Below are 24,289 nucleotides of genomic sequence, written 5' to 3' on the forward strand. Positions count from 1 at the left end.
CCACTGTGGCCGCTGGAGTGTACTATAGGTAATCATACCGCGAGCACAAAACAGTGATAAGGTGGTAAGTGCATGAACCACAATAGTATTTATACATCATATTACGATTAAGCGTACTAGTACCCATTAGGAGCACTGTATTGGAACACAATAGATCTGTTAGAAAACTTAAAGAGCTGCTGTGTTGTCCAGTACCCATATAGGCAACTACCTTCTTGAAACACTAATTTATGTGAAATGAACAGAGGACTTAACGTAGAAATTATTAACAAAAACGTAGAAATATTCCAATAGTCATTGGATTCCAGTGGAGTTATTGTACATGCAAAAATGCAAGGTATTTCAGTAAAGGGTGCATGCAAGGTATTTTGAGCACTTTTAAGATGGCTTTCAATGCTTGGGTGTAGGTTGGCAGCTTACTAGGTTTTTAGAACAATGCTATAGCACATCTATATGTTTTGGCATATTTTGAAAGTCTTTACAAAGAACCAGTAATACTGCAAAAGCTCGTGAGCAATTATGGACACTCTTCTGTTGCTGTTTCTTTCTGTGGGCAGTCTTGGCCCATGTTTTCTCGCCTGAATAACTCTCTCTTCTCTCACTGTCAGCTCTTTCCTCAGAGCTTTAATGGGATATGGGGTCTCTGGTGCTTGCAGGGACGTGTCATCTGTGGAGGTCCTGATGAACTATCACCAGAGCCTCAAGAGTGAAGTGGAGGCCAGAAACAAGAGCGTCTTACAGTGTATCGAGATGGGCAAGACTTTACTGGCGGCCCGTAACCCTGCATCAGAAGAGGTGACACAAAACAGCAAGCACAAACTGTTCACAAATTATTGGAAATTAAGGCCCAAAACATAATCAATGTCTTTTTTATTTCATGCATTGCTGCAATACAAAATGTTACAGACTGCAATTACATATTGCATTCTCAACATTGCCAAAAGGGGTGCTATAGTGTGTATTAACATAAACATTTATTCTACAGCAAATATTATCTTTTAAAAAGTTTAAGTCTAGCTACTCGAATATAAAAATTCCCCGAATACAGTGGTTTGTTACTGCAACAGCAATACAAGAAAACACAATAAATATGTACGATGTAACTTCCTGCATTTCTGTCTCTGCTGTCTCTTCTGGCCGAAGAGATGATGACTAAAAGACATCCCAAGCTGTCTTCTGTCTGTACCTTACTACGATGCATTGACTGTTTCAGATCAAAGAAAAGCTGGAGAAGGTTTTGGCCAAGCAAAGAGAGCTCACTGAGAAATGGGACAAACATTGGGAAGAGTTGCAGCACAGTGGGTGAAATTAGGCTAATGGAGAGCAAACATTATGCAAAAATTATGTAATCGGTGTCATGTGCTTCCTATGATCTCATTCTCTCTCTGTGCCTTGGCAGTGTTGGAGGTGCATCAGTTTGCTCAGGAAGCAGTGGTAGCAGAGGCCTGGCTCACTGCCCAGGAGCCCATCCTAAGTAGTAATGAACTGGGAGGCAGCGTGGATGAGGTTGAACAGCTGATTCGCAGACATGAAGCCTTCCGCAGAGCTGTGGCAACATGGGAAGAACGCTTCAGCTCTTTGCGTCGTCTTACCACAGTAAGAGAGACCAGCCAACCAAACCCAAGGGTCAGGGGTATCCAGTCCTGCTCCTGGAGGGCCAGTGTCTTGCAGAGTTTAGTTCCAACCTGGCCAAACACATTTGCCGGGAGGTTTTGAGTTTTTTTATTAGGATTGGTGCTGAACTCTGCAGGATAGTGGCAATGGAGGAGCATGATTCAAACCCCCTTGAGCAACATTGAAAACAGCAAAACAGATCCACACTGATGTCTGCTTGTGCAATTTTTACAAGTTGGAAACTTTTCTTTAACTTAACCATAGTTTGAACTTGTCAATAGACTACCTACTGAAATTCTGTGAAAAACTGTGTATAGCATAATGTCTTTTTTATAAATGTTACAGAATTGAATTGTGGGTGTACAAATAATAACCCATTCTGTTGTTTAACGATTTAGGTAGAGAAGATAAAAGCAGAGCAGAGTAAGCTTCCTCCAACTCCCTTGCTGGGACGGAAGGTTTTCTTGGAACCTCAGGACTCTTCTCCTGCTCACAGTAGCCCTTCCTCCATCATAAGACAAACCATATACGAGCAGGGCGAGACCCGGATGGAGCGCATCACCCCTCAGCCCTCTCCCTCTTCTTTGGCCTGCAGACTGGGTTCTAGTGTGGTCAACAACACTCCCATTATAAATGGAGCTGCTACTTGTCGCCTTCAGGAAGCCAGGAATGCTGGGATTGTTGGAGTGGCTGCAGGACTGGGCACTTCTATGGAGCACAAGGTCACCCAATTGCGAACGGAATTTAAGGCCCAAGTCCCGCAACAGAAAATCGAACATATCCATGAGGTGGTCCATCCCCTACTGGAGAGAGACAGGGAGCGTGAGCGTTATCATGAGAACGTGATGGCAGAGGTGGTGCTCCAGGAGCCTGGTGGAGGAAGGGAACGCCTAAACAGCATGGTGGGAGGGAGCGGGAGCAGTCGCTCAGAGCTGCTGGTGGAGCAGCATCCCCCACCGAGGGAGTCGCGGATGGAGAGACAACTATCAACTGAGCAGCTGATTCAGGCACGCAGGGACGAGCTGCCTCAGGAGGTGTGGAGAGAACGAGCTGGGAGAGCAGAGAGGAAACTGGAGAGACAGACATCTAGTGAACAGGAAGGTCATGAGGTGCGGCGTAGGGACAGACACCGACCAGAAAGACAGAACAGCAGTGAGCAGGAGGCTAGGGAGCAGTCGGACAGACGCTCTGGTGGTGGGTGAGTGACTGTATTTGTGATCACAAACAAACCACAAAGACTAGGGCTGCACGATTAATCGCATGTGATTGTCATGCGTGTCTCGTCAGTAAAGCCGGTTCTGTGATTAACAGTAAATGTCCATCACCTGCTTTCAAATGGAGTGGCACTTAATATACAGAGTCGTAGTTCACTGACAAGCTACGAAATATCACGTTCATAAGCGAATGCGTTTTATCTGCGATTATGAAGCGGTATTGTGTAGCTTGTCAGCGAACTATGGCTTTGTGTTGTAAGTGCCGCTCCATTTAAAAGCAGGTGATGGATATTTAGTACTAATCACAGAACCAGCTTTACTGACGAGACATGCATGACAATTGCATGCGATTAATCGTGCAGCCCTACAAAAGACACTACAAAAGTTACAGCATTGCTGATATATACTGATATGTAGAGATTCTTTCACATGCACATTCGGACAGATTTCTAAGAAAACTTCTTGACTGCAGTTCACATTCACTTTTCATGAAGCAGTCTATTCTTGATGGATAAATCATTTTCGTATATTACCTGCTGGACTGTTTAACCTGTCACATGAAGGACGTAAAAGGACTGTAAATGCTTTCCCATATTAGGGGCTTTCACACTGGTGGAACCTTTTCATAGTTCCTAGAACTTTTGGCGGAAGATCTTTCTTTTTGCCTTTTTTCACACCGCAGGAACTAGGAACGGTTTTCGTTCTAGGAACTCCACATTTGGGAGAACTAATTTGGCTCCTACTTTAGAGTAGGGTCTAAAACAATTCTAGAGGAACCTGGCATTTTTGAAAAGCCATGTAAAAAATATTAACTCCACGAACATGGAAAACAGCGATAACGGCATTTAGGTACCTGTTGTAGACAGTGTTGTGTTGTTTTCTCAGCCTTGATGAAATGTAATACTGCATGGAAGATTTAGTCAGAATTCCATGCACTTTCAGTAACATAAATAGTGCGTTTACATAAAACCCATGATACACAATAACCAGCTCTGATCACAGCATCCTCTATTCACCAGTTTCTGATGTTGTAAATACTGCGAGTAAAAATGTAGCTGTTGACTGCTTTAGGGGCCATTCACATATCGCGCCTAAAAACGCGTGGAAAACGCTAGGCGCGCCGCTTTTTCCTTCTTTCCAAAGCGCTCAGGCAGAAGCAGAAAGGCGTCTGCTTTTGCTAAGCAACCATGATGTGCTCTCTCCAGGAAGACGTGGAAATTTCAGCAAAGGATAAATGGATTTGCAGCACTAAAAATCACTCGCAGTAGCTCTGCTACTAAATTTATTTCAAAATGGCAATCCATATACAGCTATGAACAGCTGTTCCTTCATCTTGGCTGAGTTTTCAACATTGTTACGGAAAAGGATGAAGCTGATTGGTTAGTTCTTGTCACATGACCCGCGGTGTGCTTGCAGCTCTCTGAAAAGTTGAGATGTTTTTAACATCGCTTCCATTATGAGCGCGCATGCCACGCGCCTACATTGGAAATAACGAACTTGCACGTGCAAAAGACGCGATATGTGAACGGCCCCTTAGAGTTCCTGCTGCTGGATCAACCAGGAAAATGGACAGAGAGGGAAATTGGTTCTTCTTGGTAGCCATGCTGGCTAGTTCCTAGAACTGAGTTACACTTGCGGTACAAAAGCCCCTATTGATTTCGAAGTAGCCCAGCAACTTTTTTCTGTGCGGTTCAAGCAAAATAGCATTTCCAGGTCTCAGATTTCGCCTTTATGTTGGCAGGGACAAAAGGTCGACTCTAGCTGAGATTGTGGAGCAGCTTCAGGAAAGAGAAGCAGCACAGGTGTGTATACAATCTAATATTTGTGTATCTTGTTTTAAACTACATTTTATCACATGTACATTACTGTTTATTTCTAACTCAGGCACGAGGTGAGATTCCACGTGTACCCAATGGTTTTCCTGAGAAGTCTTCTAGACTGGACCGACCACGTGCTCGCGACAGACCCAAACCGAGAAGAAGACCACGACCCAAGGATCCAACAACTGGTGAAACACGGCGCTCAAGGTCTGCACCAGCCCAGGGCAGCCAACCAGTTCCCCAGCCAGCTACCCACATGGCCCAGCATGAAGGGTTCCTCTTCCGCAAAATAGACATTGAAGTCCAAAAGAAGAGTTCAAACAGGTGGGGCTTTGTGGTCTAAAATTATGGGCACATGGCATGGAATTAGCATGGAAATGGCTAAACCAAATATGCCAATCAGTATGATTGGTTATTCAAAGCCATGCTAATGTTGTTATTAGCAATGTGTACTGATGCTTAGAGCACTAACATTTGTTATTACAAGGCAGCTCTTATTTTCTTTCACCAAGTTTCAAGATAAACTGTGATATGCTTGAAAGCTTTACAAGCCAAAAATGTTTCCTGAAGTTAAATCTGAGGAGCAGCTGTTTGGCTGGCATTTCTGAGTACAAGTTTCATATCCAGCTATGGCAGAAAATAGCTAGCTGTTAGCACTGCTTGCCACTTGCATGGTAATACTAAAATCAGCCTGGATGGTGGGTGATACTGTGTCAGAAGACCGACAGATGTTGGGTCTCTGAAGCCATGGCTAGCAAGGTATGAAGCCTTAACCCTTCACAGCTTTATACAGCCATTTTGTATAAGGCGGCAAACACCCCCTTTGGAGCTCAAGTCACAAAACAATTAGTTCATTGCACTGAGCAGTTTAGAGAATTCAAAAGAATGGTTGTCTGTTCTTTTGTAGCATGATTTGCATTTACATTATCTGTCTGTCCACTAAAGCCATTTTCATAATAGCATTTGCGTTTACATTGCATCATATCTCATTGTGGGTAAGTCGTGGCCTAGTATGATTTCTAACCCTAGGGTTGTGGGTTCGAATCTCGGCCGGCAATACCATGACTTAGGTGCCCTTGAGCAAGGCATCGAACCCAGAAACTGCTCCCAAGGCACCGCAGCATAAATGCCTGCCCACTGCTCTGGGTGTGTGTTCACTGCTCTGTGTGTGTGCACTTTGGATGGGTTAAATGCAGAGCACAAATTCTGAGTATGGGTCACCATACTTGGCTGAATGTCACGTCACATTTTCACTTTCACTTTTTTAACCAAAATCTCTCTTCTTTCTAATGCTCTCTTTGCGGCTGACTGTTCTTCTCCCTCTCTTCAAAGGTAAGCCATGGTCTGTCCATCTCTTTCTAAAAGTCTAATGATTTTTGCAGCAGTTTGGTCTTGCTCAGTCTTAAAGGCTGGTCATCCCAGACTCAGTAGGTGAGTAGCTAGACACTGCATAGTGTCACCTGGGTGGTGATGGTCCAATCTTCTACTTTCTCTCCCACACTACAGCAGATCTTGGGTGAACTTGTACTGTGTGCTGAATAAAGGTGAGCTGGGATTCTATAAGGATGCGAAGAACACCTCCACACCTTACAACAACGAGCCACTTATCAACCTGAGCGGTTGTGCCTGTGATATCAACAGTGGTTACAAAAAGAAGAAGAATGTCTTCACTCTCAAGTACTTTCATTAGCTTTTTCAAAAAGATTGGTTACTTGTGTGGCGTTCTCTTTGCATAACATTAATTTTGCTTTATAATTTTAGAACTAAGGATGGAAGTGAGTTTCTGTTCCATGCTAAAGATGAGGTGAGTTGATTTTTTGTTTTTATCCTAGTTGGTTTTTAAAATTTTTTCAATTCTGCACAAATTTTGGGCCGACTTTAAAGGTGCAATAGGTGATTGTACAGTATTCAGAAACATGTTTTGTTATACTGGTTGAAACCGTCTTCACATCCTGGTAGCATTCATGAAGTTAAGTGGTCTAAATGTATTTATATATTCTTTGGAAGGCGTAGGACCAAGAAATGGTCGTCCAATCAAAACACTCGTTCAGAGCATTTTGATTGACTTTCCTACCTGCCTGTCAACATATGTGCATACCTCTGCACACCCTGTTTGCGCAGACAGGATATGTCATCAGCGCGTTCACATATGCTATGCAGACAGAGCAAGAAAGGCAGGCAAACAACCTGATCTTCCTTCCTGGTATTGGAGTATTTTTACTAAATGTTCTATTAAGTTTTCTCACCGGTGAATGACACATAATGTGTTATAGCAATGTTATCTCTGATCGTCTGGTCTGTTCGTGTTCATGCATTCAGGAGGCATGGCTTTGGACGGTGATTTGCAGGGAGGGTGGGACATACGCTTTCAGTGCTATTAGGCTAAAGTTTGTATTTTCCAATATCTCCTATTGCACCTTTAATTCAGTCCGTAATACATTTTTAACCAGGCCTATATGAAATCTTCAGGCATTTTCAGAAAATCTGACTAACCTAGCATACTTTAGAAGCTGGCTTATTGTTGTTGTAAAGCAGCGGTTCTCAATTCCAGTCCTCACGCCACAGTGCTCTGCACATTTTGCATATTTCTCTTATTGCTTCAGACGTTTGTTTTATTCGAACATAAGTGCCCTGCGAAGTGGACATCACAGGATATTCCGACATGATTACAGTTCGAAGTGAACGTATATGTTCCATTCAAAGTGCATTAAAGTTTGCGAGACGTGAAGTAAAATTGAATTGATTTACAGGTTTATGATTTTCTTCTTTCAGATGAATCAAACCGGAGTTATATAAAATCATTTTCCTTAGAATGGTGTTAGAATGGTAGTAGGTGGGTGTTTTTGTTCAACAGTCCAAACGTAGTCAAATAAAGCACATCCATCCATATTAAAACGTGCCTTACCCAGCTTCAGGAGCTGAATGAAGGCCTCCTGTAGAGTATCGATGCGTTTTTGCAAGAAAAATATTCATATTTAAAATGTTACACTTTTTTTCTCACTTTTGTTGACTGTCACACGTGCAAGCCATTCCGGGGGATGACGTAGGAAGTATGTGTTGCAGACGCGGTGGTGATTCGTGACAAACGTGGAAGCACAGCGGAGAGACAGCAAAACAAAAACCATTGACGAATTAGAAGCACAAAATGAGTACTTGTAGAGAAGAATGTGAAGGATTTCAATATAAGCCCAGAGGTGCCTGGTTTTCTTTTGCTTCCTTTGCTCCTGTAAACAAAATCACGAGACTAGCATATCTTACATGCATGACGCATACGTCCTACATCAACCCCAGAACGGCTTCCACATATGACAGTCAGTGAAAGTGAAATATACATTTTTATAACATTTTAAATATCGATATTTGTTTTACAAAAACTCATCGATTTGGAGGCCTTTATTAACCCCCCAGATAATTTTTTTTATATATATATAACTCCAATTGGATTTGTCTGAAAGAAGAAACTCATAAACACCTAGGATGCTTTGAGGGTGAGTAAAACATGGTCTAATTTTTATTTTGGGGTGAACTAACTCTTTAAGTTGGTTTACCAGCTCAAACTAGCCTGACTAAGCCAGTCCATCAGCTAGCAGTACACACTTCTTGACAGAAAAAAGACATTGGCAGAAAGTATTAATCAAATAATTTGAAATATTTCATAAGTAAGTAAAACACAAGGATTGGGGAATGTAGATTCTATTCTGTAGAAATCTCTACAGTTTTCTATGGGGGTTTCTCTTGCTGATTCTGTGCCGTCCTGGCTATAGCTCATTACAGTGATTCAGGTCAACTTTTTTACATCTTCAATCTCTCTTTGGTCTGTAGGATGAACTGAAAAGCTGGGTCACGAGTATAAACGCTAGTATAAGTGAACATGAAGAGATTCCCAAACGGGGGCAGACCAATCCAACTACCTCATCTACTGACGAGGGAACACGCAGGGATGGCAGCAGGGCAGGCGGCTCGGAAAGAGGTGAAAAGTCAGACCGAGCCGACGGGGGATCTGTGCGCTCAGACAAGGGGGAAAAGCCTGAGAAAAAGACGGGCAAGAAGAAATGAGGCACACGATTGTAGTGAGACAGGAGCCAGGACTTCTAAAATCCAGGAAAGTGCTCTGACAGGATCAGGAAACGAAGGCGTCACTGTGAACTCCCTTTTTGTCTTGCTATCCAATTGAGTGTGGAATCAGGCAACACGGAGGAGCACAGAGCTCATGTGCCAGTGAGCGCCCTCTAGTGTCTGCCGAGGACCATGACCATTCAGGAGCTCCATATGGGCCAAAGAGCTGATAGCATAGGCAAATAGAGGACAAGCGAGAAAGATGTTATAAGTAGTGAAGTAGCTCATGAAGATTATTTTCTAATCCGTCTATGAAAAAGATTACCCCTATGTATGTGTACCCATCTCTCTCTTTGTATATTCTACTTCTCAACATCAGTTCTATACAATCTTGCGCTGAAGAGAATGGAAATATGCCAAAATCTTTCTCAAGGTTGGGTCTTTTTTCTGAAGAGCATGTTTTGTCTGTTTATTTTGTAAGTTGTTTTGCTCTTTTATACTGTTAACATGTTGATTTGTATTCGTTGGCTCTTCCACACGATTTTGATTCTCGCCTTGCCACTTTGTAGACCACATGTTTGAACGCCGTATGATATATCAGAGCATGCCCTACAAGGTTTAACTTTCAAGTGAAGAAATAAATGGTCTGTTTCAAATAAAGGGAAGCAGCTCACCTGCTGGGAGTGTGTGTTCTCAAATTTGATTCCTAGGGTTTGTTGGTGTCGTAAATGAGATTTCCCAAATCTCAACCATTAATCTCATATTATGCATTAAATGTCGAGTGTGAGTTAATTTGCTCTTTAAATGACAGATTACCAAATCAGTTTATGTGTGTATGTGTCTATGCATGTACACATTGTACTCGTCATCAAGCCATTCTGAATGCGAGATTGCGTTTACATTATTTTATTTATACTCAAAAGTCTTCCAAGCACAGAACTGATTGTTTTGTAAATCTTGAAAGTTTTTTTCCTCTTGTCACTTTCTCCCAGCATTATTTCCAAGCATTGCTCTGAGGGTTGAATGGATGCAGGCGTTGGATTTAACTGGTGGTGTTTGTAGGATGGCAGCTGAATGCCATGTAGATGTTTTGTGATTGTCTCTCCTGATTGGTAGAAACTGGGATAAATATGTCTTTGAATTTTGTAGTTCCGCAGATATAGAAAGCCCATAGCTAGCAAAAATGCAAAGGTATATTGCAAGAAAATCGGTACATGCTTTAGACAGCTCTGCAAATGTTGACACATATCAGTTTTGGTTCTTTATACATGCACACAAATGAGCGATTTTTCATGCAACATACAGGGTTGAAATTAAATGTCGAAGTATATGTGTTAAACGGAAACTTAATGGTTTCAAGTAGTATATTTGTGCCTCATTGTCCTCAGCTGTATGCTTTAACACATTGTCTAAAAGAAGAAAAAAAACTAAATAACGTTAGAAGCAATGGTCCTCCTTCTGTAAAGAGAAATGTAAACCAAACATTGAGAGGAAGGAGATGATGTTCATGTACCATTTTTTTTTTTCGATTAACAAGTTAGTTGTTTTCTCTTTGCAAGCTCACGTTTGTTCCTTTATCTGAACAGAGCATCATGCAAATGCTTTTGTAGTATCCCTGCTTTTAAATATACAATTGTCAGCTCCCATTTCTCTATACAATCTTAAAGCATTGTATATATATCAAAAGAGCTTTCTGTGTCTGGGTCTGAATTTCTCTTCCTTTGTTGCCCTCGTCTACTTTTTGGTACAAAACAAATCCTATTTTTATGCAATAGAATAACTTATACAGACAGAGGGTTTGCAGTAAAAGTGTTCAATGTGGTGGCGAATGGAAATAATGTATACACTTGCAAGTAGAAAACTTATGCAACTTTTCCTTTGCACTAAAATACTGCCCCATTGCACAGTGCTATCGTGAGCGGAGGAGGATTGGTGCTTGAGGGTCTGGGAGTATTATAAAACAATATGTTCATTCAGCAGCATCTTTGAAGTAATCACGCATGTCATCGGCTATTGGAAACATTTATAAAATGGCTATTGGAAAAATGGCTAATGGAAACATTTATAAAATGTTATTAAATCCAAGATGGATCTGATCCATTGAATCAACAGAAAGCACAACCCCAACAGTAAACGCATATTGTTTTATGGTTTAATTGCCGTGTCAACTTCAGCTATTACTCTAATGTTTTTCGAGTTTCTTGTGATGTCTATGTTCTTAAAAGTTGTTTAATTACTTTTATATATACAGTATCACACGTTAAGTGGGTTTTATGGCACATGAACCCTCATAGTAATATTTTTATCTTCTTTAAATGTTTGGGTACGGCTGAAACCCACTCCTCATGTCATGCCTATAGTGTCAGACCCTTTTAAGCACCACTGGTTTTAGCTCAGCAGCTCGATGATCTGTACAAATTGTAATTGCTTCTGTACAAACCAAAATGCTCTTTTTTTCTGCTGTGAAATAAGAACATTTTATGGGTTTTAATATCAGATTTGAATATCCGTGGGGTTATTTCTCCAAAGCTCATAGAAAAGAAATCGAAAGGAAACTGGGCAATTCAGGTTGCATGAATAACATTGTCCTTGTAATGGTACTGCTGTGCATGATGAAACCTCTCTCATTCTCACTCACAGCCACTGTTCAAGGGTGACACACATACACATGGAATCGCTGAATGAATGAATGCTGTAATATTCAGATCCTGACTGACTCTGTACAGTTAATTACTTGATAAATACAGCTTGTGATATGTCAAATGTCTCCTTTTTCATTTGTCTGTAATTGGCACCTTCATGTCCTTGTAAAGGCCTTACTACAAGTGTAGGATACTGTGTAAATTATCTATAATTTGTTTTTTCACATATTTGCTTTGATAAAGGAACATGGCTAATACACTCTCTAACAACATTGACTGATATGGCTTATGTGTGCAGCCTCGTTTGTGTGATTTTTCTTGAACTATAAATATTGACATTTCAAAGACTATCAAACTTTAAACTCGGAGTACTGTACATCATGATAACACAATAAAGTAGTGCTGTCAAACGATTAATCGCTTGCATAATATGTGCATTGTGTATATTTATATACAAACAAACACATGCATGTATATATTTAAGAAAAAATGTATGTTTGTATATTAAATATATTTATAATATAAAATATAATAATATAAATGTATACATGTATGCAACCTGAAAATATTTTCAAAATGTATACTGTATGTGTGTGTATTTATATATACATAATAAATAAACACAACACTTAATATGAAAACAAAAACTTTTATTTTGGATGCGATTAATCGTTGGATAGCACTACAATAAAGGTAAATAATTTTTATACTAAAAAATTAAATACATTTTAACCTATAGTTTACCTTAGCAGTAATTTTAACACACAAACACAAAAAATAATTTAAAATTCTTACCTTTATACTATATTTCCAACTGCATTGTTTATTTTTGTAACTACAAGAATCAACCGTTATTTCTCCAAATCATCACTATGGTAGCGGCGGACTGTGTTCCTGAATGAACCGATGATCTGAACGAATCGTTTGAGTAAATGATCGAGTTTCTGTCTCTTATTTCTAAAGTCTATTCTATCCAGAGGTCGAATTTATCGGCTTTATTCTCACTTCTAAGTAAAATCGACAGAATTCCAAATGACTCCCTCATAATACGCAAAAAGACGGCACTTATCGCCATCTTGGAGAAAAATCTCTCACCGTTTGCGCTTGTCCTATTATGTAGTGGCGCATTATTATATTATATTAATTATATTATATTATATTATAAAAAGTGTGACTGCATAAGTGCACTCTTGTGGTTTTATTAGGGGTCGTTGCGATAAGTGACCGCTAGATGGGAGGATTTGAAAGTGGAAGTGTGGCATATGAGCGTGTCGTTGCTGAGCAGTGATGATGATGATGATGATGATGATGTATATCAACAGCATATGGAGTATCAGTATTATAAAGTTTTAAAAGCAAAAGTGGATTATTCTGGCGCTCAAAAGCCAAGCGCAGTCTTCAGCTTCTGATATGGAGGAAAGCTGCTTCTGAATCAAGGTTAGCACCTTACTTTAAATCACAATTCATTACACATTTCATTACTTGAAATACTTTAAATTGACATAAACACACACACACACACACACACACACACACACACACATATATATATATATATATATATGACCCTGGAGCACAAAAGCAGTCTTAAGTCTCTGGGGTATATTTGTAGCAATAGCCAACAATACATTGTATGGGTCAAAATGAGATTTTTCATCTATGCCCCCAAAAAAACATTAGGATAGTATGTTAACTTTTGATTAGTAATATGCACTGGTAAGAATTCATTTGGAAAAATTTAAAGGTGATTTTCTCAGTATTTAGATTTTTTTGCACCTTCAGATTACAGATTTACAAATAGTTGTATCTCAGCCAAATATTGTCCTCCTGACATACATCAATGGAAAGCTTATTTATTCAGCATAAATATAAATTTTTAAAGAATTATCCTTATGGCTGGTCTAGTGGTCACATACATACATATAACAATTGTTCATTCATTGTTATTTCATGTTTGCTCAGCTCCATTAAATATAATTAACAGATACAATTTATGTGTATAACTTTTATGATGTATCAGTAAATGTTAAAGTGCTCAAACAGTAGAGTATGGCGCTAGCAACACCAAGCGTCATCATAGATTTTCAATCTGGTTCATTATCAACACAGAACTGTCTCACTCGGTGAAACAGAGAAAGTCTTCAGCGTTCACATGATGACATTTTGTCCCCAGATAGACTTCCGTCCCATACATCTCAGCAGGAAGTGATGATGTTTACAAACACAGCAAAGAAGACAGGAAGGTTTTAGCAACTTGCAAACACAGTTAAATAGCAGCCAAAAAAATAAATAAAGTGTGATTGAATGTGTCTTCCACCTCTTAAAGGGACAGTTCACCCAAAAATAAAAATTCTGACATTTACTCACCCTCAACAGTTTTACGCAGAAGAAAATATTTTGAAGAATATGGGTAACCAAACATTTGATGGTCCCCTTGATATTTTCTTTTGTGTTCAACATAAAAAAAAAATTATACAGGTTAGAAACGGTATGAGGGTTAGTAAATGTTGACAGGATTTTCCTTTTTTATAGTTTTAGTAATAAAAGTGTTAGATGATACTGTATTGTTTCAAAAAGGACAAAAAGCACCATTAAAATGCTCCATGCGCTGTAATAAGCCTTAAACCTTCTGAAGTCAAAGGACAGACGAAATTAGAGTTGTTATCCATTGATAAGCCACTGTTTGGCAATGTGGCGTCAAATCTGGTGCAAGATGCATATTAGAATGATTTCTGAAGGATCATGTGACACTGAAGACTGAAGGAGTGATGCTTTCATCAAAGGAATCAGGGAAAAGTTAGGAAACAGATCTTTTATAATAATATTTCACAGTACAAATTAATGTGTCTTTGATGAGCATAAGAGACTACTTTTATAATTAATTATTAGTAACATTTGACTGGTATTGTATGGAATAAAATTCAAGCACTACTATGGAGGAGGAAAAGATTTTCAGTGAATAGGATATTCATTTTTATGTAATAAAAAAAAAAAAAAGATGTAAGCACATGTTGAAAGGGAAAAGGACGGATGTCCCAGACAGAGCCCCAGCCACAGTCCCGTCCACGAGGAGCGCTCGCCGTCCCCCTTCTGTCTTCCCTTCTTCACCTCCTCACCAATCTTTTCTCCTCCTCCTCCTCATCATCATCATCACAGCGGCTCACAATACACGGGCAAAGATGAGGACGACTAGGACCCATCCGTTCTAGAAATCACACTCACAAGCAGCTCTTCGTGTTTTATACGCTTTCCTTAAGCCATTTTGAGCAGCCAAGAATATAAATGAAGGATGGACTAGCTCAAGATTTATTTGAATACAAAAAATGTATTGAAATGCACAATAGTGACCAAATTATTCCACCCGTACTTTCTAAAGGTTCTGACCCCACGTCTCCCTCTCGCTTTAGGGAGATTTGCCACACACCACTAAACCAAAAGGCTCATATTGTTGGCCTATTCCTTGGATCGCATTCGGAGTGGAACTTGCATAATTATGCATTTTTTAGCGCCTCTTTATTTTTTTTCATGCGTCTGCTTGCATGTAATCTCGTTTTCGGTTGTGCATAAAACTCACCCTCACCTGCCTTCATTGTCCAGATCTTTTCATACTTGAACAGGGGCCAAATTTGAGACTAATTCCAGGATGGGGGAGGGATCCCAGGACAGAAAACTTCAGGATCGCTCGTCTTTGTATAGTTCTGGAATGTTTCTTCTCATTTTACGCTGGTTACCATATTAAAAGTCTATACTTTTTGAATATTCATGTCTTTCTGACCTTTTTATGTTTCTGCTAAAGTTCATCAGGTGTTTTTCCTCATATGAACTCTCTCAGTAATAATTTCAGGGCCTGGCAGTGACGGCGTCTGGCATCTCCAGTTAAACCCTGTGCTAGTCGTGGCACGGGTCCCAGTCTTTTTGGAAAAGCTTTGCTTGCTGAATGTTTACATTACCCAAGCCCACTGAGAGACAGAGTTAACCCGAAAGAGTACCAGGACCTGTTTGTTTACATGTGTACATAGGACCGTAGGATTTAATGTGTTTGCCAGCAGACCAAAAGACAAACTTGTCATTCTTGTGATCAGAAACATTAAGATTTGATTTGTTTTAGATGATCTTTGGGAATCAAAGGACTGTGTGGATAATGCCAGAGAATCACTAAATCATCTAGAAAGAAAAACGCATTTTCCTGTATTGTCTTGTGGCTTGAGGATCAAAAAACACAATATAATACAGCACCTTTAATGCCCAATAACATATGATTTTAGAAAAAGTTGAATTTAAAAAAACAACTAACATTTACCTACCACTTTTGAATAGTTAAATGGCCTCAACATCAGATGCAGATGTTTCATATTTCAAGCTACATTTCTGCTTTCACATTTCTATTACTAGTTCTTTCTTGAATTAATTTTTCTTGAATTAATTTTTTATAAGCTCTTATTCTCATATCTGAGAGTCACACCTGCCTTGAAGTGCTTTTCAAATTGGGCACTTTACTTTACTTCAGTAAACTTGAACAAGGGCCACCAAAACCAACTTAATTTAAACTAAAATAATTTTACAGTTAACATGCTAAAGGCCCATTCACACCACGAGCCATTATCATATGAGTGTCCACAGCCACAGGGGTTTATAAAAGTTGTTTATAAAGTTATAAATGGTAATATCCATCTTCATCCACATACGTACTATGTAACAAATCTAAAGTGCTTGATATTCTTCTTTTTCTATGTATAAAATTGCCCAGCTGTGATCTGCTAAATGCAACTATTAGGCCTGAATATAAGACGCCATAAACAGTAACATCACAATTTTTTTTTCTGTAAAGCTGCTTTAAAACTTTTTTTTTTTCAAAGTGCTAAACAAACAAACTTTTTCACTTCAGTTGTTATTTTCATAATTGTGGTGTGGTCTTACAGTTATTAACTAACAGTTATTGTTGTTCTAGTCCCATGGTGTGAACAGCCCTTACAAACACCCAAAGCAAGGCTCCTGAAAAACTGGGGACTTCACATGCATTGTGAAGATTTAGATTTTTTTGCAATTAGTTTTTAACCTTCAGAGATTTTTTAAGCATCTTCGAAATCAAATATCATACCTCAGAAGTGATGTTTACCTTATAATAAAAAAAGCACCTTTTTCATCACTGCAGCCGAAGTACATAAGAAAACAGGTGGTCCTTCCAAAGATTGTCTTGGATCTCAGCGTTATGAAGGTTGGAAACCCTGACTCGGTCATTATGACTCTGAGCTGTGTGTGCCGCAGCGGAGGAGAGCCCTGGAGGTAGAGCGTGAGATCAGTACATCAGCATCGCTCCTTCAGCTGTTGTTGAACGACTGCTCTGGCTTCAGCCGGATGGCCCATGAGTTGGCAGAGACGACATTACCGCGCCGATGGATGCGGCAGGTGTACGTGCCTTCATTGAATTCATTGGCCACGAGCCGCAGGTCTCGATCCTTAATTACAATATAGCCAGGAATGGATGTCAGCAACTGCTCCCCGTCTTTATACCAGCTGATGAAAGATGAAACCGAGCACTTTCTATGAAGCCCGTAAAATGATGCATTTCGTAATTGTTACACTACAAAGATAAATGCATCAACATAAAACCAGGACTGCATTTGAACGATGCCTTTTGAAATTTCAAGTCAACAGCACCTTTAGAAACACATTCACTGAGAAAAACAGTTAAGTGTTCAATACTTCTTTAAATGCTCCGTTTTATGATCAAAACTCTGTCGTTTTATTGTGGGCAAAACATATTATGTGATGCAACACAAAAATGATTGAGATATCAACAAATAAACTTTCCTCAAAAGCCTGATGATCATATTTGATACTCACATTTGAGCATTTATCTGGATAAACAAGTAAATCTAAGTTACTTCAGTGTTCCTCTTGAAATATTATTAGTTGTTTTAGAAATATTATTCTCATGTTTGCTTCATAAAAATCATTAAAGATTTTACAACAGGATGCTCTACCTGACTTTTGGAGGCACTCTGGTGTTTTTTGTCCCACAGCGGAAGCCCACAACTTTTCCACGAGGCACAGTTTTGATCTTCACATTTTCAGGAGGAGGAGTCGGTGTAGACACAGCGTCCAGAGGCTCTGAGGAGCAAACAAGCATGTTAAAGAGTCAGCTGTACAAGTGTGTGAGTCTATAATATCACTACTGCTTCAGCTAACGGACGACGTCCATCCACATGCGCAATGAAGAATACTGTGTGGAAGTGAAGGACGTTTTCATTGTCTCACCGTAGCACAGGTCACAGCGCAGCGGGCAGTTCTTCTTCATGAAGCTCCGCCTCCTCTCACAGAAACCCAAGCGCGCCCAAGGATCACACACTCGCTTCTTGTCCATGCATCCTGAAGCAAACACACACATGCAGATTATAGAAACTTTGGAGAGTTTCAAAATCACTTATTTTTTAAAGTTCAAACTATAAAAATTCAACCTACTGTTAACAATTCATCCGTGCATGTTTCATTTTTGACCTCATAATGTTTAATAAAAATGTAATAACTGGATCTTCGGGTGAAAAGGACAGAACTCCGCCTCCACTTTTAAATGCCATGCCCACAACATCCAATTATCAGTTGACTCCTAGAACTCCTGCCCTACAGTTTATGTGTCACAATATGTGACTTTTCAGAATATGCTTACCGTAAAGGCGCTGGATGCCCCAGATATCATCTTGAGCGATGTTCCTCTGACCCGTGTACGTTGCATTAGGGTGCATCAATGCATTCGGGTCCCGTGAATGCCAGAGGCCTAAAGCGTGACCGATTTCATGAGCAGCGACCTGGACCAGGTCATTCAGCCACACACCTGTCCCGAGACAACACACCATCCAATCAAAGAACAATAGATGGAGGATATTTCAGAAGATATCTCCTTACAGTATGTTCCTTCTATGTGAGTTTAAACATTTGAAATTCCAAGTGAACTAGTAATGAACTCTTTAGAAAACTGCTTCTTGAACATTCATGAATGTTTTGTTTCAAATCAGTGGTTCAGAACTTTTATCACACTCCCCAAGTCACATGATTTCATTATATCATAGTGTTTCAAATACTTCCAAAATGTGTGAAAATCCAGTGGTCTGCCAATAAATGATATCGCTCTGGTGAACCCATGAACCAGTGTCTAATGGTTTTCTAATGGAAAAATACTGAAGTCATGATTTACAAAAAGGCACAATGGTTTGACTAGCCAGGTCTTCATAAGGAACAATGTTAATAAACCCTGGAGGTATAATTTCAGTGTGCAGTCTAATTTCTTTTTCCATTTATTGTTGTTTTGTTCTCCTGCACCTGAGCCCAGTTCAGGGTTTGGATGTGCATGCTTTTTCTTTTCTTTTCTTTTAATATAATATAGGTTCATTTTTGATTATTTGTACTTGTATAATTAAAAAAAAGATAATGATACTTAATTTCATTAACACTTTATTTTAAAGACCGATTTTCACTAAAAACTATGAATATTACCAGCATGTTGGCTGTTTATTAGTACTGTTTATTAGTGCTTATAAAGCATTATTCTGCATGACCATACTTGAGATCCCATAATCCAACCTTGTATATAAACTGAACAACTACCTTTCTGACTATTAATAAAAAGCACCAAATTAGATGTTTATTGAGCAAAAAATGTAAAAAAAAAAAAAAAAAAAAAAAAATCAACATTGGGATCAATGAGCAGATAAGTTATATATTTGTATTCTGACAAGCACACACACCCCCTCCATTTGAATAAAAATGCATTAAATCAGTACCTTGTTTCCAGCTGAAGCGGGATTTGCCCAGAATCCAGAATTCATGGTTGTCAAAGTGAATCTCTCCTCGTGGGGGAAGGAAGGCGTGGGCCAGCTCACCGTTCAGCCCGTCAAAACACGGGTGCAGAGGAGACCACCAACAATCTGTGTGATTGTACGTGTAGAAGCCTGACTCAGAGAAAGGAAGTGTTAATAAACTGCACAGAGTACTCTGTCAGCCTGCCAAAGTGCACATGCCTGATGTTTTGGCTCTTTTCCCGCACATTTATTTACCTATAGTGATGTCAGCACTTTTGTTGGGGTTGGTGATCTCAGTGAAAGTCAGAGGAGAAACATCGCTCCATTTCGTGAAGGCGATGCTGATAGCTTTGCGGGTGTCATCTTTATTCAGTGTGTTGGGGAACTTTGTGATCCTTGAAGAGGGAAATAAGTAAATTACTTCCAGCCAAAAATGAATGACACGCTTTCAAAGAGTCTCTGTGTCTGCTAACAATCAGAATGCCATTTTACAAAAGCCCAACAGAATATCCCTCATCATCTGAACCCCAGATTATCTCATGCACCTGTCCGGGCATGTATGTATATATCCTGTGTCTCTCTCACTTGTAGGTGATGTTGAAATGCTCCCACTTGTATCCCAGTGGGTTGATGGCATAGCGCTTGGATCGGACCTGACCTGGATGAGATCTCTCTTCTACAGCTGCTGCTGTCTGCACACACGCTTTATTCACTACTATACTAGCCACCTAAGAGGAAGACAGGAGAAGGTGTGCTGAAAGAGTGGCAGATATTATGATGTTGAGCGATATCATCATCTAGCAAAACACTAAGTCCAAAGTATAACACAAATGATGATTCTGATCCACTAAAGTACTGTTAATATGATCAGTTCAGGAGACCTAACATGCTCAAATGATTGCAAAGAACTTGATTACACAGTGTAAACCAATCCAGGAAGCATGTGCTGAGCAACCATGATATCTGTGAAGGTCCAGAATAACTCTGACATACCTATGTCAAGATATTAGACATGCGTACAGTGGAAATCAACAAGTTTTAGGATTCTGAAACATTATGATGTAATTATGAAATGACATAAGATGTCTGTATTCCTACTAATTGCTCTTAACATAGCCTAAATATAAACTATTAATAGTTACTCTCATTTAATTGCAATTCACATGCAATGAAGCATCGAGAACGTTACATTAAGTTAACACTTTAATCCTTCTGAAGTAAACTTTTTCGTACTAAGTACTCTTTTTAAAAAGGAATCTATTTTTATTTGCATTAGGCTACAACACAAAAAAGCAAACATATATGACCCCGAACCACAAAACTAGTCTAAAGTCAGACAATTGTAGCAATATATCTTTATGCCAAAATAAACATTAGGATATTTTCTACCATTTCAAAACTTAATTTTGGATCAGTAATATACATTGCTAAGTACTTCATTTGGAAAACTTCCAAGGTGATTTTTGCACCCTCAGATTCCAGATTTTCAAATAATTGTATCTCTGACGAATATCGTTCTATCCTTACAAACCATACATCAATGGAAAACCTATTTATTCAGCTTTCAGACGATGTACCTGTAAATATCTATTTTTTTTTTTTTAAACTCTTATGATATGAGTGGTTTAGTGGTCCAGGGTCACATGTATATGAGTTGTGGTTGAGTATCTGCTGTCAGTCACTCGTGAAACTGAAGCTCTGGAGATCACACACACACGTGAACGCGCCCCGTGACCTTCAACAACTCTCCCACTCTCTCTTCCTCCTCCTTTTGATCTTTGCAAAGATTTTACAACTCTTTCCAGAAAAAAAAGCAAGTGAACCGCCAATGAATGTCTCAGTCTGACAAATGAGCAAGTAACGTGTTTTTTCTGGTTTGTACAAGATAATACTATTAAGCCTTTCAAAATGTATTGTTTAATAGACTACAACGCATCATGTACTATTTAATTATTATGAAATGTACTTTTTTTGTGTGTGTTTAAATCTTACACCAATTTTATTTTATTTTTCAACGCAAATATTTGCTTCAAGATACCTCCTTTTAGCAGTGTAAAAGTAAACACATTCTTAAAAATGCATGTATGAAAATAATAATTAGTTTGAAACAGTTTAAATGACACACGCCAGATGCCAGTGCTAAACAGTCCTAAAAGCCTGTGCATGTCATTCCAGTGGTTTCACGAGAACAGTGTGAAGTTGAGATGCTTACCGTGGCTTTTCTCCACGCAGGCGCGGTCACGGCATTCTCCAGCAGCAGCAGCAGCGCGCAGGAACAAACCCAGAGCATCTTTAATTAAATCACACAACTTTCCTCAAGGCAATTCCTTTCCACTTTGAGCTTCATCCATATGTTCTTGAGTAAGAAAGTATTTCCACGCAACTAGCCGCATCCAGGCGCGCGCTGCAGGACAGACAGCTGAATGTGTTTAACACTCGCAGTCGGGTTTGTTTAGTGCTCTTCTGCTTCTGCTCTGAACTTTCGCTCTTTCTAGGGTGCAGGAAGGATCCCGCAGGAGCACAAAGCGCCGCCCTGCTCCAGTCTAATGTCCTCCTCCTCCTCATCTCCTCCCTTTAACATCTCAGAGCAGCGTGATAATGGAAAATGCAGCCTATCTTGTGTTTTCACGACGCATGCAAAAACATGAAAGAAAATTTGAACATAAAAACACCTTTTCTTCCTCACATTGACCTGAAATAAAGGTAGGGTAGGGTAATTTATACATTTTCAAGTTGCCAAATTCTGGAACAGCGATGTTCACAGTAGCCCAGGTGGTCACGTTACCTGAGTGACGTCACAATGTCAGCGCTTCGTGGCGTTTTTTGGGGGGGCGTGGCGTGTCGGCGGAAACACAAAGCGAAATCTAAAATAAAAATCATATATATGAAATAAAATTTTAGCAGGCTTTTTGTTAGGCGAAATTCAGCTGTAGGGAAAATAATGTATTTTAGGCAAAAAAAAATAAATAAAAAATTACTGCAAATTCCTCTTCATTTTTCCCAACAGATATATGAATGTATAACTGGATTTCACCGCAGGCTAAACAACACCTCCAGTACAACACAACAGGTTCCTGCAAAAAAATTAAATAAATATTAATAATACCTTGGGTCCGCTCTACACTGAAAGTTTAAAAGCTTGCCTCACTTTCAACTCCAAAATGTAGAGTCATTGTTTCTGCAGTTTCAGTGATATCACACTCACATCGCAAGTCAACATGCAAGAGAGCATTTTGAAAGGGCCACACATTAAGCATGCATAAGCTGCGCTCATTAAAAATCCATTGTGAGGAATTGCAGATTTTGGCATAACTCATGGCATTCGTGGCCAAACGGCCCTCAGTCTCTAGCCCTAACCTCATTAGTTTGGTTGACCTTCGCAGGGTTCAGGAACAGCCAGGGCTTTTCACAGCGCTTTACTTTACTCTCACATAAGTATGGAGAGAAGTCAGCGTCTCTGAGAGGAAGTCAGTCACTTATGATGGATATCTTTCTTTGACCTTCAAGGTCAGTGTACAGGCTCCACATTCATAATGCATTTCTTTGTCGACATCTAAAAGATGATGCATTAATAAAAAGTTAGTCTTGTTCTCCAAACAAAGACTGGGCACCCATTCAGTCACAGATGGCTAATCAAATTACAACTGCTTACACATATACAGAAGCACAATGCCATTGAAGGGCAAGTCATTCATTTATACAGCACTTTACAGATTGTTTTAAAAGCAGCTACACAGCTGTAAAGCAGCTCTGTGGAAGATAATAGTGTCATTATTCATCTCAGTGTTGTTTTAGCATCAATGTTCCAAAGTTCATCGATTACAAAACGAGTTGAATCCAGCTCTACAGAAGGCAATCATGTCAGTATTCAGCGAGCCGATGCTTGGTTGTCAGTCAGTGTCATTCGAACAGCAATAACAACGCTGCATTAACATAAAGTATGGCATTCCTGAAGCAGAGAGAAACATGGATTTGGAGAAGGGCACGTGAAAGGCAGCCTCATATCTTTTGCGAGTGGTTTTGAATTTGGCTGGAGGCCCAGGCTTTGGCTGCACTCCAGGTGACTGCGGAACCGGGGGCTGCTCGACCCTTCCCTGTCACTCACTCTGGGAACGAGCAAAAAAGAAAGGGAGAGGGAGACGGAAGGACGGAGGAGAAAAAGACTAGCGGGACAGGAGATTCTCTTTCAGGGGCCCTGAGAGATGAGAGTTTAATTGGCCATCGATCCATCAGTAGGTCCTCTGGCTCCTGCACCCACTTGATGATTGGCCATGACATCAGCCTAAATACTCGCGCTAATGAGTGACTTCCCACACAAACACCCCGTCCCTCCAAAAGAGCTCCAAACCTTTCCCAACCAGCTAGAACGGTGGAGCAAAATCAGACCACCAGCAACCAACCGAACCCACAAACGTGCTTGTATGCATTCCTAATCGTCTCATTTACTGATTTTTTCCCTTGTGTGGCTTATGTCAAAGCAATAAAACTCAAGAGAAAACAGATTTATCTTGTATTTTGTAGAGCCATTCTATGCAGCAATGACAAGAGCACGTGATCTTCTCAAATACCAACCATTGAAAAAACTAAAGGAATAGTTCATCCAAAAATGAAAACCTGCATGCATTTTATTTCTTCTGTGAAACACAAAAGAAGATATTTTGAAATCAAACAGTTTTGACCTCCCCCCAAAAAAATGTTTTCTCAGTGTTCCACAGAAGAAAGAAAATCAGGTTTGGAATGACGAGGAAATGAGTGTTGTTGTTTTTTTTTTTTAACAAACAAGCCCAGCCTAGATGAGAAAAGGGAACACAAAAGTAATGCAACACATTACTTTCCATAAAAAGTAACCAAGTAATGCAGTTACACACTAGTTTAATGCATTACTTTTAAAACTAACTTTGCCCACGACCGGCAACAATTTTTTTTTGATAAACTTTACTGCTTCTAATGGTTCATTTTGAAGTAAGAGTTTGTTCTGTGCCACCAATTGGTGTTATGCAGAGCTCTTGTTACGTTCGTCTGAAGCTCTCTTACTTTATGTGCTAAACAAAGCCATTGAACTATGAAGCAAAAAGGCTTTTCAGTTAGAAGTCTCACTCATCCAGTGGATTTTGGTGGTTTGACGTAGTATCCACGTCATTTCTTTT

General features: G+C 39.6%; 2 protein-coding genes across 6 annotated transcripts in view; one reads left to right on the forward strand and one right to left on the reverse strand.

Annotated features, from left to right (window-relative positions):
* The window catches only part of LOC113118646 (spectrin beta chain, non-erythrocytic 4-like), a 73,255-nt gene extending 61,627 nt beyond the window's left edge, over positions 1–11,628 (forward strand). The window contains exons 29-37 of one of the 5 annotated variants that reach the window (XM_026287976.1): positions 609–795; positions 1,214–1,298; positions 1,400–1,596; positions 2,013–2,812; positions 4,570–4,630; positions 4,713–4,972; positions 6,155–6,325; positions 6,410–6,452; positions 8,471–11,628. In XM_026287976.1, the coding sequence (XP_026143761.1) occupies positions 609–795; positions 1,214–1,298; positions 1,400–1,596; positions 2,013–2,812; positions 4,570–4,630; positions 4,713–4,972; positions 6,155–6,325; positions 6,410–6,452; positions 8,471–8,704 (2,038 nt within the window). In that variant the 3' untranslated portion in view covers positions 8,705–11,628. The remainder of the gene's footprint in view (positions 1–608; positions 796–1,213; positions 1,299–1,399; positions 1,597–2,012; positions 2,813–4,569; positions 4,631–4,712; positions 4,973–6,154; positions 6,326–6,409; positions 6,453–8,470) is intronic. The other 4 variants (XM_026287980.1, XM_026287977.1, XM_026287978.1 and 1 more) reach the window with 4 other exon arrangements.
* Positions 11,629–14,028: 2,400 nt separating this feature from the next.
* Positions 14,029–21,812, reverse strand: LOC113118648 (matrix metalloproteinase-23). The gene is made up of 8 exons (XM_026287982.1): positions 21,355–21,812; positions 19,728–19,870; positions 19,398–19,537; positions 19,125–19,292; positions 18,014–18,178; positions 17,605–17,715; positions 17,331–17,457; positions 14,029–16,860 (listed from the first exon to the last, which is right to left on the reverse strand). Exons 1-8 carry the CDS (start codon positions 21,430–21,432, stop codon positions 16,665–16,667), a joined length of 1,128 nt encoding a protein of 375 aa, XP_026143767.1. The 5' UTR covers positions 21,433–21,812; the 3' UTR covers positions 14,029–16,664.
* Positions 21,813–24,289: the final 2,477 nt, after the last annotated feature.

This window comes from Carassius auratus, chromosome 18 (genome assembly GCF_003368295.1).
Source record: "Carassius auratus strain Wakin chromosome 18, ASM336829v1, whole genome shotgun sequence".
Taxonomy (NCBI): Eukaryota; Metazoa; Chordata; class Actinopteri; order Cypriniformes; family Cyprinidae; genus Carassius; species Carassius auratus.